Source organism: Lygodium microphyllum, chromosome 3, assembly GCF_053477565.2.
Source record: "Lygodium microphyllum isolate KBCC chromosome 3, Lygodium_microphyllum_v1.1.10, whole genome shotgun sequence".
Lineage (NCBI taxonomy): Eukaryota > Viridiplantae > Streptophyta > Polypodiopsida > Schizaeales > Lygodiaceae > Lygodium > Lygodium microphyllum.
In genome coordinates, this window is record NC_141137.1 from 98,872,918 (window position 1) to 98,889,198 (window position 16,281).

Genomic DNA, 16,281 nt, shown 5'->3' on the forward strand with positions numbered 1-16,281 from the left:
AGAGAGAGAGAGAGAGAGAGAGAGAGAGAGTGAGTGAGTGAGTGAGAGAGTGAGAGTTGTTGTTACATCCTTTTATAAAAGATGAGGACATTTCTTATTTGATGAATACTAACGTATAGATATAATTTCTTGTTTGATTAATACTGACGTATAAAAGTTTAACTTTTATTACACATTGTCTCATGGCCTTCCCAAGTTATGGTTTATATAATTGTATTTTATATTACTATATGTTGTTTTTCTTTAAAACTTAAAAACTCATTGATTTTCTTTAATTGTATTTTATATTACTATATGTTGTTTTCTTTAAAACTTAAAAACTTATTGATTAAAAGAAAATGAGAGAGAGAGAGAGAGAGAGAGAGATTTTGTTGTATCATTTTATAAAGTATGAAATGATTTTTTGTTGGTTGAATATTGACACAATTTTTTTCAATTTAATTTTAGCTTGTCTCATGACCTCCCTAAGTCAACAAACTCTAGATTCAATGATGCATCCATTATCACTTTGCAAAAAAAACAATTGAGGATTTGAAATCGAAGAATGATAGTTCTAAGCAAATAGTGGGCATGGGTAAATCAATTTCAATACAAAGTAAAAGATTCCAATTACCACCTCAGAATTAAATCAATAATAGATCATTAGAAAATGTGTCTTTGATGAAGACTCCTATGTATGACCAAATTTTCAGACCACCTAAAAAGATTAGTCAAGAAGACAAAGATGAGTTTGGGAAACCATTTTTACTAAAGTACTATAGAGATACACAAAATGTTAGATATTGTGCCAATCACAAAAAAGTGTACAATTGGGTTAAGAACCATGAGTTTGGCAAGGACATGCAGCTTCATGATAATAGAGATGACAAACAAAGAATTCTAGAGATTATAGATCAAAACTATGATCAAATTTTACCCCTTGAGTTTCCTCGTGCTACTTACCTTTGGAAGAAGGATGATGTACATGTATACTATCTTTTTGTTGTTCAAAATCTCAAAAAGCAACTCAAGAGGAAAATATCATCTTCTGTGGATATATCTTTGGTAAGTTATTTATTTATCAAATTTTTTCTTAGTGTAGATTATATATAGATGGAATTAGCACTAATGGACACAATTATGTTTTTTTAATAGGAAGAGAATTCTAGCTTTGAGCAAGAAGATATGCAAGGCAAATTGGTAAGATTTATAATTTTTCATCTCAAACTTTTAACAAACATAAAAAAGATAATGAAATGGTTGGTATAATTTGATTTATAGTTTTTTTCCATTTTATTTCTTCTAATACTTAACCTATGTTTCAGGACTATTTGAACTCTAATCATACTTTTGTGGAGCTTTTACAAGGAATCCCAAATGTATGAGGATTTTGTTTATATAATATTTTTGATTTTGTGTACTTATATATAAAAAGATATTTTGTTTTTTAATTTTAATTTTATTGTATTGTAGGGTTCATATAGTAGTGAAGGTTATTCCTCAAGATACATTTCAAGGTCCTCTGAGGAGATTGAAATTGCACGGAAAAGTGTTTGTGTACGAAAGGTATGCTTAGCCATCCCTCAATCATTTGTTTTAATGGATGCAACTAATGAATTATATCTAATTACAAACTTATTATGATAAGATGAGCAAGAAAATGAAGCAAAGTAAGCAACACCAAAAGGATAGTAAGGGGAAAAAGAAGAAACAATCTAAAGTACTTCTAACACCATATCGGGGATATATGGGAATTTCCTATAAGTTTGGGACACGTGGTCAAATCTTTGGGTTTACTATAACTCCAAATCGAGTGCTCTATAGCTCAATAGATTCCATTTTTCAAGTGTTTTCCAATGATAGGTCACATCATATGGCTTTGAGAAACTTATGGGCATGTTATCCAGGTGCCACCTTTTCAGTATTCAAAAAATTGGAATTGGGAGATTCCCAAACTCACTAATATTGTGTTTTCTTTGCATTTTTTAAAAGTAATGTGATATGATTTTATTTTTTAAAGTTTAATATCTTGTTTGCACTGTAGGCTCTCAACCATTTTGATCCGTTAAAAAAAGTGGATTCTCCTAATGTAAAATTATATTTAGGAACTTCATCGGTAACTCAATGCTATTATATAATAAAAGTATGAAGTAGCTAATTAACTTATGATGTAGTAGTATACTAATTTATATTGTCTTCTTTTAATGCATGTTGTTAATACCTTCAAAGAGGAAGACGAAAAAACAATCCTCCTAAAATATTTGGACATCTAATCCATTGATGAGATATATACATCATTAAAGTCTATATATAATCTTATCAAGAGGGACCCTAGCTTTTTAGGAGAACTCAATGAACAAACATTGTCATCCATGAGAAAGTCTATTGTGGTTTGGTTACTTTGTAGAGAGAAAATTATTGTCACAAAAAGTCACAATAGACCTTTGAGTATCGAGGATATTTGTCTCCTAGATTGATCTCTTTATTAATGAAGACAATATATTTTAATTCTTTCAATTATTTTAATAAAAGATCAATCTAGGATACTTTCAATATAGTAAGAGTCTCCTAGATTGATCTCTTATTAAAATAATTGACATATAGTAAGAGTATCCTAGATACTCTTACTATATATCAATTAGAAGTATCCTAGATTAATCTCTTATATCCTAGATTGATCTTTAGAAGTATCCTATATTGATCTCTTATTAAAATAATTGACATATATCCTAGATTGATCTCTTATATCCTAGATTGATCTTCAGAAGTATCCTAGATTGATCTCTTATTAAAATAATTGACATATAGTAAGAGTACCCTAGTACTCTTACTATATGTCTCCCCACCTCCTCCATGTAGGCCGTGCCTCATGGAGCAACCATCGTTTTTGCCTCTCGGCGTGCAGGGTTCTCATTTTAAGCGAGGCAGCTAGGCCCCCTACTCCGAGTTTGAGTCGCCATGAATTATTATGAGGAGAGGTGGGTTGTGAACCATGTCGCCCCCATGGCGCCGTGTTCCAAGATGGTTGATTGTGGATCCTTGTGAGCCTAGAACTCTTTCGTGGCGTGATCCGGCGACTCCAAGCGCCATTTTACCCTTGTGCGAGTTAGACAAACACATTACGCATGCTGTGAGCAAGCCGTGACGCGGGAGGGACATCAAGGGCGTAACGGCCCTTGACGTGATGCGACGCAACGGGGTCATGCTGTGACGCGACGACGTGTCGCCTTGACATGTCTTGCGAGTTGGCTTCTATGACGTGTTCAGGATGCGACACGGTGTTGTGTGCTCACATGCCATGTTGCTTGTGCGGGTTTCGCGTGCGGACCCGTGGGACCAGGTATGCACTGTCACACTTGGCATCTCTTATTAAAATAATTGACATATAGTAAGAGTACTAGGGTACTCTTACTATATGTCAATTATTTTAATAAGAGATCAATCTAGGATACTCTTGCTATATTAAAAGTATCCTAGATTGATCTCTTATTAAAATAATTGAAAGAATTAAAAGATAATGTCTTCATTAATAAAGAGATCAATCTAGGATACAAATATCCTCAATACTCAAAGGTCTATATAGGTATAATTTTTCACTATACGCATGAATCTTACTATATCACTCATTCTAACTAGTTTACTTGTATAGTAAAATTTTACTATATCAACAACTAAGAAATTTTGAAATTCCTAAAAGGAATATTTTACTATATCACTATCTTGTAAAATGTTGCACTTATTTTTTTTTTTTCTCTTTTTTGGCTATATGGGAAGGAAGGTGTCTAAAGTTTATTGTGCTGAACTAATGCAGCTTTGAGTTCGTAGATCAACTGGCTCGTATAGAGTCATTCGTTATCATCCCATTACAGGATTACCAAAGTAATGGAGGTTTGAGTTCACATATCTGCAGGAATAATCAACTGGCTTTTACTCCTGTTGCTTGTGAGTGAGCATAGCTGCTGATAACTGTTTGTTTGTTCAGTCCTTCTCGATTAGGTTTGTGTAGATATACAATGATCGGTAATTGCCATTTCATTACAAGGTTATTCATCTATGCAAGTTCAAGTTTACACAGGTGTTTTCTCTGGTTGAATCCCTTCACACGGCTATAATCTGATTGTCTGATCCCTTCTTCTGCAATGCGAACTGCTTAGGAGGACTCACTACCCTCTTCCAGAACCAGTGTCTTGTCCATAGCTCTTGCATGGCATCAAGGGGTATGCCCTTTGTCTCTGGCAAAAACAGGGCCACAAACACTGCCATCACCACAAGACAACCCCCAAAGAACAAGAAAATCCCATACTTCATTGCACATAGCATGGTCAGGAAGGTCTGTGCTATTAAGAATTTGAAGAGCATGTTCACACACACAGTCACGCTCAGGCCGGCTGATCGCACCTCCAGAGGGTACACCTCACTGGGTATGAGCCATGCTAGAGGTCCCAGTGATCCAGAAAATGCAATCACAAACACACAAGTCATTACCACCTGCACCACACCTTCAGTCCCTGGCAACTTCTGTGTGTTTGCCGTCAAACCTGTTGCAAAGATCCATGCTATGGTCACCTGTGACACGATGATGAAGAATGCTGTTAGAAATCATACTGTTTAAAAGTTGAATGTGATTGACCATTGATATACAGCATTACATGCTCAACATTATGTGCTATTGAGAATCATCTAGAGCCCCCCTGTGCCCATGTAGGTGTGCATGTTTATTGGATGTTACCCAGCAAGACATCATGTGACAAAACATGCATGTATATTGGATGTGTATCCATAGTATTCTCACATAATATAACCATAACTTTCTGATATCATCCCCCAAGGCACAAAGGGAACTGTTCAGGCATGTAAGAACATGCACTTAGATGAGGTACATGCGTTACATGTGTGCATGTCAGTGTGAGTGTGAGTGTGAGAGTGAAGGAGGGAGGGATTACCATGGCTGATAGCATCAATGCTGTTCCTGCGAAAAGGAGCTTTCTTCGGCCCAACCTATCCACAATAAATGATGATGTACAAACAGTGAGAAAGGCAATTGCTCCTATAAAGACACCAGAATACAGGGCTGCCTGGTCACCAAAGCCTGCTGTCTTGAACAGGAAGGCACCATAGAACAGTATTGCATCATTGCCACCCACTTGCTGAAAGAATGGAAAAGCTAGGCCCATGACGAGCTGTGGGATATGCCTTCTTTGCAACAAGGATTTGAAGGCGTGCAACTGGGCCTTTGCAGACATATCATGGTCTTTACTGCTTACCTCTAGCAGGTCTTCAAATTCAGCATCAATGTTATCAGAGCCTCTGATTTTGGCTAAGATCCCTTTGGCCTCATCATAATGGCCCCTTTGTATCAAGCTGACAGGGCTTTCAGCAAGCAGCATGCTAGAAACAGTCAATAAAACGGCTGGAATTGCTGCGATGCTAAGTGACAGACGCCATCCCCATGGAGATATTCGATCTGTTAGATAGTTGACAACAGTAGCAGAAAGTCCACCAAACGAGACATTCATTACAAACATGTAACTTAAAGCTCCTCTGAGACGTGGGGGTGCAATCTCTGATAAGTAGAGAGGCACAGCCTGCATACAGAATAGAATTGAATGCCACACATCAACAGTCAAACATCCTTCAAGCTCAAGATAGATATCATTCTACATTCAAGACATTAGTTTCTTAAGCAGGTTGGAACTGACCTGGTTTGAAAAACCGAGTCCACAACCTAGCAAAATTCTTCCAGTGAAGAGCATGGCAAGATTCTGAGCAGCAGTACCAATCACTGTGCCTAGAATAAAGAGCAGGCCAGCTACTTGCATGCTCCATATGCGGCCATAGCGTCTTGTTACAGTGGAAGCTATGAAAGTTGCCAAAAGTGCAGAAATGTACAGACAAGAAGCAAAAAGCTGGAATGTCACATTGTTGTACTTGCAGTAGTTATCATGTTTTGCACTCCTCTTTTCTACCAACACCTCAGGATAGAACTTTGCCAGAAAGTCATCCATCACAGCTATGCCACCTGCATCAATTTTGTGCTTTGTGTCAGTTCTCATATCTGGACAATTCCATAAGTATATAAGAACCACTTGCTGGAGTTCAAGAGATTGTGAGCTGGTTGCTGTGAGAATGCTGCAGCTAATTGGCTTATCAGCTAATTGCTCTGAAGCCAATCTGAATGTTGGAGTTCATTACATTATCAAAACTAGTTGCTGTGAAGACAATTTGAATGACTTATTCAATATATGACGGAAAGGATTGTGTGAGCTTTTACTTTCCTCCATATGAGATCAGCTAGTTGCTGTGAAGCCAATTTAAATGACTTGTTCAATATATGATGGAAAGGATTGTGTGAGTTTTTACTTTCCTCCATATAGGATCAGTATAGAGAGCTTCTAGTTCAATTATACCTGACCCAAAGTCGGGTTCCATTCTTATGCATGGACACCTTACCTATTCTATGTGACAACTAGGCGGAATCAATGGAATTGACTCTGGATTTCTTCAACTTCACTCTCTTTGGAGTGGAGAGTTGAACATCACTCAGAAACTCTTGTAAAGTGTATCAATGCTTAGGCTGCAAGGAGTCATGCCACTCATTTCAAGCACAACCTAGGGAATTCTAATATCATGTTGTGCCAAATTGAAAGCTTTGTGTGCCTCCATTTGAGCTATTGGTTTCTTAGAGAATCTACTTAGATTAATGCTCTCAACCTACATAGAATTTCATTGTGGGACTTGTTAGTCTCTTTTTGAGTTGCTAAGAGCAAAGTTCAAACTATGATAGAGGCATATGGGAATTCTACAATGTGTCCTTGATAAATTTTGAGTCGAGCATACCCTTTTCTTCATTTGCCATGTGGCTCTCTGTGCACAATTTCTCAAAAATAGTGTTGAAATCATGGTTTCTTTTGGTGGAAATAGACCAATGCCAAAGTGGATCTCCTTGCCATTGCATTCAAAAATTCTAGTTTTGTTTGCACATTGTGGATATTGAAGGGTAATTATAATTTTTTGCTATATTACTTTCCCATTATACATGATTGTCCATTTTGTTACAGTTAATGTTTGTAGTACACATTCAATTCAATGCTTTACTACATCTTACTATTCAAAGGGTTCTCTAGGCTTGAATATATTTGCCCAGGTATATCTGCCTTATGAGTGATGTGACATGTGACCATATGTGCTCAAGTGCATCTCTTCTATGGTTTGTGCATAGTATTGCCTTTAGACTATAGGTATTTGTTGAAGTCATCACACATTCACACATTTTTATCCAAGATATCCATCAAATTTTCCTAATGCTAGGAGAATATCAATAGTAAATTTCATAAATCAATGCAATTGACTCTAGTTTTCTTCAACTTCACTCTCTTAGGATTTGATGTATATGACAAAGCCATGATAGAGACTGTGGAACTCTTTAAACACTTTAGATTAGGCCAAAAGTGTGCATGCACAAATGCATGTGTGTGCGCACACACAGATAGACAATGTCCATGTGTGTGCGTGTCTGCCCCCCCCAGCGCGGTATAGCTACAAAGCTATGCCGTTGCTACCGAATGTACCTATATAGGGAGTAGTAGTGACTCAAAGCCCTGCCTTGTTTCCACTCTACGTGTGATTCCCTATACCCAGTGGTGAACCCTCTTATGTGCGGCGTCATGAGGGTGTAGTCCTCGGATGTGTCTATGTTGTCCCGCTTTTTGGATTGAATAATACAAGAGTATACCTTGAGCTCATATATCATGTTACCTTTCTGTGCCCTGTTGAGTGCGTAACGATTGTAGGTTTATCACACTCCCCCTGCGCCCCCCCCCCCCCCCCCCCCCCCCCCCAATATAAATATATATGCTTGTTGAGGCGTGGAAAAGCTACTTCAGAGAGACTTCTATAGACAAGAACTCTTTGATATGTGTTTTACTAATGAACTCTTAATAATTGAAAATGGGAGACATTTCTTGGACTTTTTAAGTCATCATTATCATTGTATGGTTGCTCAAATATAAGTATCTTATTCATACACATACCCCTTCCACAAAGTGCTAAAAGTAACATTCTACTATGTGTTATCTACAATTGCTCTATTTTGTATCTTGATTTTGCATTTCTTAGAATCATAGAGTTTAAAAACGTCCATTCAGAATGTTCAAACGTTGGAATTTTATATTTTTTCTACCTTCAATTATCTAGATTGTGTTACTAAAGCATATAACAAAGTTTGTGGACTAAATAAAAATGGAAAAATAGAAACTTTGATTGCTATAATGTCAAAGTATGGTGATTATTTTATTTAGGAAGCAAAGGTAGAGTTGGTAGTAAAATGGTAGCTTGAAGGAAGAGATAAATTTGATTTTCTTTTTGGTGGTTTGATGTACATGTAGCAACAACTCCATATGCAAGGTCCTAGTTTGTTCAAGTGTTATTCTCCTCAAAGGGACTTGAGAATGTTAATACTATGAAGATGATATGAAGGAATGGATATAGACATCATCATGTTAGAGTGAAGCAATCGGAAGCAAATGATCGAGACAATGAGTGAATAGAGAGAGAGAGAGAGAGAGAGAGAGAGAGAGAGAGAGAGAGAGAGAGAGAGAGAGAGAGAGAGAGATAGTGAAACACAGAAAATCTGTAGTGAAGAATGCTATATAAGGATGTAGAATTATACACAAATGCAAAGAGAATATCTGCGTATGTCTCCACCTCAAAGATCTTGGTCTTAGTTAGCCTCGAGGCCAGTCTCCATGGTTTGCAGCCTGAAATCTGTGAAACACAACTAACCAAGATGGTTGGAGACAAAGCCTATAAATAGGCTAAAAATAATGCCCAAAAAAATATAGATTGGCTGCAATTAATGCAGCTGATTGCTACCACGTGGCAACTGACCGACTGCTAGCCACATGGTGCCTACCTGTCCAGGTGATGACTCTAACACCCCCTCTCAAATCTTGGATAAGGCACAAGACGGAGGGATGTGGAATGTCAGCGAAGTAGAGCCTGGGGAAGTGCCTTTGTAAACAAATCTACAAGATTTACCTCGGCCTTACAGTATTCCACATCGATGGTCTCATCCAGAAGCTTCTCCCTAATGAAAGAAGTGGTATTGGATCTCTATGTGCTTCATTTGGGAATGGAATATGGGATTTCGTGCCAAGGCAATGCAACTCTCATTGTCACACAGTAGAATAGTAGGACGAGTTTGGGGGCATCCAAGCTCCTCCAACAATCATCGAAGCCACACAGTCTCACATGTGGTAGAAGACGCGGCCTGATACTCCGCCTCAGTCGAAGAGAGGGCCACCGTGGGGGCTACTTCTTGCTACTCCAAGAGATAACACTTGCACCTAAGGTAAAACAATAGCATGTAGTAGACTGCCTATGGTCCACATTGCTAGCCCAATCCGAATCACTCCAACTTGCAAGAATACGATCGAAAGCACTTGTACCTACTAGATAGGAAATCTCGAGGTTGGAGGTTCCCCTCAAAAACCATGGTATCCTTTGAGTAGCCTCCTGCCAATGCACCTACTGAGGTGCACTCATGAATCTAGCCAAGAGACCTACAGCAAAACATAGATCAACCTATGCGTTGGGGAGCCAAATCAATGATCCAATTAGCTAACGGTAGTGGGTAGCATCCACTAAAGGAGAATCTAATTGTGAAGTGGCCTTCCAGTTCAGATCCATAGGAGTAGAAATAGACCAACAATCCTCCATCTCAAAAGTCACCACCAAAAGCTTCTGTACATATCTTTATTAAGAGATGAAAATCCCGCTCTGAGTTTGATAAATCTCGTGGCCCAAAAAGAATTGGAGAAGTCCTAAATCCGTCATCTCGAACTTCTGATGTAAGGTTGCATTCATCTCTTTGACCTTTTGGGTATGGTCAATTGTAACAATCAAGTCATCAACATACAAAACAAAGAACACACAACCACCCTTGGAAGTGTGCATATAAAGCTATGGATTGGCCCTAGAGCAGCGATATCCCAACTTTGCCTAGAAAAATGAATCAATCTTCTCGTTCCAAGCACACAAATCGTGCTTTAGGCCATACAAGGTCTTCTTCAACAACTTGTAAACCTTGCCATCTGAGGAACCAAAACCACGAGATTGCTTTACATAGATCTCCTCTTCAAATCACCGTTCAAGAAGGCCGACTTCACATCCAATTGAAAAACGGGCTATCTCCTATGTGACCGACCAAGGCAAGAACAGCATGGATAGTCGCCATATGAGCAGTAGGGGTAAAAGTATCATGGAAATTAACACCTGGGCACTGAGCAAAACCCTTTAGCAACAAGGCGTCCAAAGAACCATCACTATGGTACTTAGTCTTGAAGACGCATTTGACACCAATCACCTTCTTATGAGAGGGATAAGGAACAAGGTACCAAGTGCCATTCCACTCAATAGCCTCCAACTAGGCTTCCAGCGCTTTCCACCAATGATCAGACTGTAAATCCTCCTTCACTGAGGTAGGCTCTCTATCCTGCATAACATGGGAAATCAAACAGTAGTTAGAGCAAATAAGCTCCATAGTATGCGCCCAGTGCCTCCATGACCTCCACGGTCCATCCTACAGCTGCCACTCCTCAGGGACCTCCATGGTCCATCCTACAATTGCCACTCCTCAGGGACCTCCACGGTCCATCTTGCGATTGCCACTCCTTAGGGCCCCCTTCGATCCTCCCTGAATCTTGGAGTGTGTCATGGGCCTAATGAGAAGGAGGCCGGATCTCACCTTGTCGCTCTCCATCTACTGAAGTTTTTGGAAGGTCCACCGACAAACAAAGGGCCAATCGGTGAATCTAATGGCTAGGAACTAGGCTCCTCATGCGAAGAAGAGTCCTCAAGAGACACAAGCTCGAGAAGAACAGTCTCAGTGGGGCCCAACTTTCACCATGATCTCCAAGAACAAGGTGATCCTCACCCCCCTATGGGGCTGGAACCTCCACAAACCGAATGTCATGGCTCGTGAAGACATTTCGCTTAACAGGATCAAACAATCAGTAGCCATGAGATTGTGAGCTATAGCCCACAAACACCTATCTTTTGGAAGCTACTTCTAATTTGTCACGTTGTGCCTTCGGAATGTGAACATAGGCATCACACCCAAAAACCCTGAAATAAGAAACATCTATTTTTGACCCAAAGTACGCCTCATAAGGAGTCATACCAAACAACATCGGAAGTAGGGGAATGATTAAGGATGTGAATTGCAGTAGCCATAGCCTCAGTCCATAAACACTGAGGTGTTTGACGATGCTCCATCATGGTATGGGCCATCTCAATCACACTGTGATTCTTCTGCTCCAAGATGCCATTCTCTTGAGGGGTGTTTGTATTGGCAAACTCTTGGTGTATACCACGATCTGCACAAAAACGAGCAAACTCATTAGAAACAAATTCTTCTCCCTTATCCGATCGTAAGGTGTTTAGTGTCCACCCTAATTGGTTCTCCTCGAAGAGCAACCAATCCTTAAAGTTGGAGAAAGCCTCCAACTTGAGCTTCAAGAAATAGGCCCATGTCATCCTACTGTAATCATCTACAATGAGCATGAAATACAAGCTCCCCCGAAGGGATTCCATCCTCATTGGTTCACAAAGATTGGTAGAAACAAGCTCCAAGGGCGCTGAAGACTGCCTCGAAGCCTTGCTAGGAACAACATCACGAGTTTGCTTCCCATGGATGCATGATACACAAGGCTGCTGACTCACCACAATATCCACGAACAAACTGGTCCTTAGACACCTTCCAAAGGCAATCATAATTGAGGTGGCTAAACCAAGTATACCAAAGCTTGGACTGAGTTTGAGAGGTAAGAAGAAGAGAAGTCAAGGCAGAAGAGGACCGCAACTTGTAGACTCCATTCTCCTCATAACCTGAAGAAAGAACCTGTCTCGATCATTGATCAAGAATCCAAAAAGAATCCACATCAAATTCAACTAAAAGGCCGAGGGCACAAATCTTGTGCACCAAGAGAAGATGATACCCCAAAGTCGGCACATAAAGTACCTCGGATGCATTGGCACCACCACGCCCATATTGAATAAGATGCATGTTTCCCCATCCTTGAATAGGAATAGACAAACTATCACCAATGAGAATCTGACCATGAGAAGGTTGCAAATGAGTAATACCTGTGGAAGAAGGAGTCAGGCACGGCTATCAAAAATCCACTCCTTAGTGAATGGGGCTGTCGACGTAGCATTAGAAGCCGTCAAGGTCGAATTCTCAACCACCTTCAAATGGAGGAAAGTAGCTGATGAGGAAGCAGCCACCACTCTGGAATCCTTTGGAAATTTCTCATTCTTCTCCTTCTCCTTCTTCTCCTTATCGGGGCAATCCTTCTTCCAGTGACCTGCTTTGTCACAAATGTGACAAGTAGACTTCTTGTCTTTGTCCATAGATTTTTCCTCCTCCTTCCTTTGGTCCTTCCCCTTCTTTTGAGAGGATTAACCAATCAAAGCCTTAGATTTTGAAGCATTGGTTCCTTTTTAGTTGCTCCTCTTAGTCCAAGACCATATAAACCAACTCTTCCCACATTGAAGAGTCTCAGACCACTCTAAGGCAACCACTCTGAGGCAATCAAGGTGGAATAAAAATCATTGAAGTGAGGCGGTAACTGTGAAAGGAGAGTTATTGCCATGTCTTTAGAAGTGATCACCTTCCCTACGTTTTGAACAACCTGCATACAAAGTTCCCTTAGCTTGTTGATATACTTCCGCATGAATGATGACTTGTTGACACTCATGGTCCTTATTTGCACTTCCAAAGAGACTCACTTCATGATGGTCATCTGATTATACATCTGATCCAACTCCAGCCATATCTCCCTAGCCACCGTCAAATGCTCTATATAAGAGATAACAGCTATAGCACATGAGAGAAATAAAAATGAGCGAATGGGACCATTGAGTTTATCCCAATGTGCCTGAGCCTTTGCCAACTCCACCTTCTCACTGGAAGAGAGTTGGAAATTGTCACACGAAGAAGAATGATTATTAGCCTCTGTAACAAGCTCCACTAAATCGTAGGACTCCAATAGGGCAAGCATCATGACCTACCAAATGCATTAGTTCTCACCATCAAGCTTTTGATATGAAGAAAGAGCCAATAGGGTGGGCACCTTCCGGTCCATGATCACCTAAAACTATGTCTCGACCTCAGAAGACATCTTCACCTACAATGCCTGCACAAAATACAAAGAGCAGCCCCCTTCAACTATGTAAATATAGCCTTCTAGGGCTGTGGTTCACTCGCATCCCGCTCCTTCTTCACCCACAGGAGGCGATGAAAAGGTAAAATCTACACTTGAAGGCCCAAAATGCAACCTTCTTCATTTTTTAACGACAAAAAAATAGTAGTAGCTTCAACAAATCTTCTCTTTTCTCGCATGCCCACGCTCGCCTCAAACTTATTCTGATGCGCAACTCACTTTCTTGCACTTGATACGCTAAAAAAGCAGCCTTGTGTCACGGTGAAATCTCCTCTTTGGATGGGTCCACCCTAGGTCAATCCTTCAATGCTCTGATACCATGTTAGAGTGAAGCAATGTAGAAGAGAATGACCGAGACAAAGAGTGAATAGAGAGAGGAGAAAGAGATAGTGAAACATAGAAAATCTACAGTGAAGAATGCTATATAAGGATGCAGAATTAAACACGGGTACAAAGAGAATATCTGCATATGTCTACACCTCGAAGATCTCAATCTCCATTTTGTTAGCCTCGAGGGTAGTCTAAACGATCTACAAATCTATGAGACACAACTAACCAAGATTGCTAGAGACAAAGCCTATAAATAGGCTCAAAATAATGCCTTAAAAAATATAGGTCAGTTGCAATTATTGCAGTCGATTGCTACGGTCTGACTGCTGCCACGTGGTAGTTGACTGACTTCCTGCCACGTGGTGCATGCTTGTCTAGATGATGACTCTAACACATCAAGGTTATTTGTGGGGATTGAGTGAATGTGTAAGAGGTCAAGGGAGGGTCTAAATGTTGACATAAAAAAAGAAAAACAATGTTTCTTAAAGGAGAGTGTAGGGTCTTGTATCTCTTTCACTTATACTATGTAGAGCTATGGTCAATTTGCTATTTTTCACATTTTCATGTATTACATAGATTGAATGCTTATAGGAAAATTTCACAAGATGGATTGGGAGTGCATAATAGGCATGGCTACTCTTCATTGGTATTTTTTTTCTTGGTTAGATCATTTATTTAGATAGACTATATAGTCAATAGTTGCGAGTGGATTGAAAGAAGACTTGGTTTAAACATTGCCTCTCAAAAGTTGACCAAATTGACTTACTCTTGTTCCATTGCCTTGTCACACTAGATGGGGTTGAAGGGGAGGTTGCAACTAAGGATGATTTTAGTGGCCAATATTTGCAAGTTTGCTATTTTTGTGAAAAACCAAAATTCACACTCAAGGGCCTATATGCATGTTATTGTGTGTAGGTAATATAGGATTTTTGCAAGGGAGTGTCCAAGAAAGATCATGGCTCATGAAAAAGAGTAAGAAAATGCTTGTTTACATAAGATAGCTACTAAAGTAATCAATAACCTCAAAAGACAAACAAACAATAGCAACAATGTCTTTGGTAAGGATGTTAAAGAAGGCCACCCTTTATTGAAAGCTACTAGGAAGACGGACCAATCCAAGAGAGGATCAAGTCAATTTGTAAGTAGCTTTGGTAAGAGGATCAAGTCAATCCAAGAGAGGATCAAGTCAAATTGTAAGTAGCGTTGGTAAGAGGTGTAAAGCAAGGGGAAAAAATAACGTGCTATACTCAAGGCAAACAAGAAGTAATTATTGAAGTATGGCTTTTCAACAAGACTCATAAGAATAGACTCTTAGCTAAGGATAATGATGCTTATGTAGGACATGAATGATGTAACCTGTAATGTAATTATTCCACTTGTATCTTCCTATATAAGAGGCATCAATATTCCTCTAGAAATGGAGTAAGGATAAAAGTTTGATGTGGTAATAAGTTTAAGGAATTGGATGTTTAATTCGATATGGTGAAGGGGATGACAACCACGTTGTGCCCCTAACACCTACAATACTCATTTGGACAATGTTCTAACCTTTTTCTTTTGTATGGATGTAGGTAATAAGTGCAACACTTCCATGACTTTTTATATGTCAAGTTCCTTTGTCAACCATGATAAATCTATTGTGATACTTTCCATATTCCTTGGCCCATTGGCATATAATATACATGGCTCATAATTATGCAATAACATATCTAAATTTCATGATTCACTATTGTATCTTATATGGAACTCCCTCCTTTAATGTCGGCATGTGATGCCATTGCCTCGTTGTAATACTTATGCACACATGCATATACATATATAAATTGTATGTATGTGTGTGTGTATGTATGTATAATCTGTAGGGAGATATTGATTGATGTGAATAAATTTCTTAGGATTTTTTAAATCATTTAAAAATATAGAGCTTAGAGAAGATCAAGGAAAAGATCAAGAGACAAAAAAAGAGAAACAAAGAGATAGAATAACAAGTAGAGTTAGCTAGGAAAAAACTAGAAGAGAAAAAAAAAGATAGAGCAAGATAGCAACAAGAAAATAGAAGAAAACTAGAAGAAGAAAGTTCGAAAGAAGAATGAGCAAGTAGAGAGAGGTGGAGGAGGCAAGCTAGAAGAAAGAATGTGGAGAGCTAGAAAGCCAAAAGAAGAAGATAGGCTAGAACAAGAAGAGCAAGAAAAGATAGACCTAGGCATCAAAGCCAAGGAAGAAAAGATAGAAGATAAGTTAGACTTAGGTAAGAAGAAAAGATAGAACTAGGCATCAAAGCCAAATAAGAAAAGATAGAAGATAAGTTAGACTTAGGTAAGAAAGAGAATGTAGAAGAGGAACCAAAGATGGATCTAGGTGAAGAAGGCCGAAAAGAAGAAGGAAAGATAAAGAAAAAAGAGAATGAGAATGAAAAGAAGAAGAATGTGAAACCAAACGCCAAAAAATGAAGGCAAGCCACTAGAGCCAAGTTGAGAGATGAGAATGAGGATGCCTCCAAAACCTCCCAAGCTATGAGGATGCCTCCAAAACCTCCCAAGCTAAACTCGTGGCTAAGGATGAAGCAAACCTAACTTTCTATCCAAGATCACATTCCATCCTAGCCAAATCGGATCTAAGTAGGAACCAAATGAACTTCAATAATGAAGTGATAGGGTACACCTTTAAGCCTTGAAGAGGCAAACCCTTATGATCTTAGATAGAATGAATTAGAGGATGAAGCCTCAAAGAAGGGAGAGCATGAGGGAGT

General features: G+C 39.2%; 1 protein-coding gene across 1 annotated transcript in view; it reads right to left on the bottom strand.

The window, feature by feature from the left end:
* Positions 1-3,744: 3,744 nt before the first annotated feature.
* LOC148038662 (sugar transport protein MST4-like) overlaps positions 3,745-16,281 on the bottom strand; it is a 41,035-nt gene continuing 28,498 nt past the window's right edge. The window contains exons 2-4 of the mRNA XM_087675458.1: positions 5,679-5,998; positions 4,923-5,564; positions 3,745-4,545 (exon numbers count right to left, since the gene is read on the bottom strand). Of these exons, the coding sequence (XP_087531584.1) occupies positions 4,078-4,545; positions 4,923-5,564; positions 5,679-5,998 (1,430 nt within the window). The 3' untranslated portion in view covers positions 3,745-4,077. The remainder of the gene's footprint in view (positions 4,546-4,922; positions 5,565-5,678; positions 5,999-16,281) is intronic.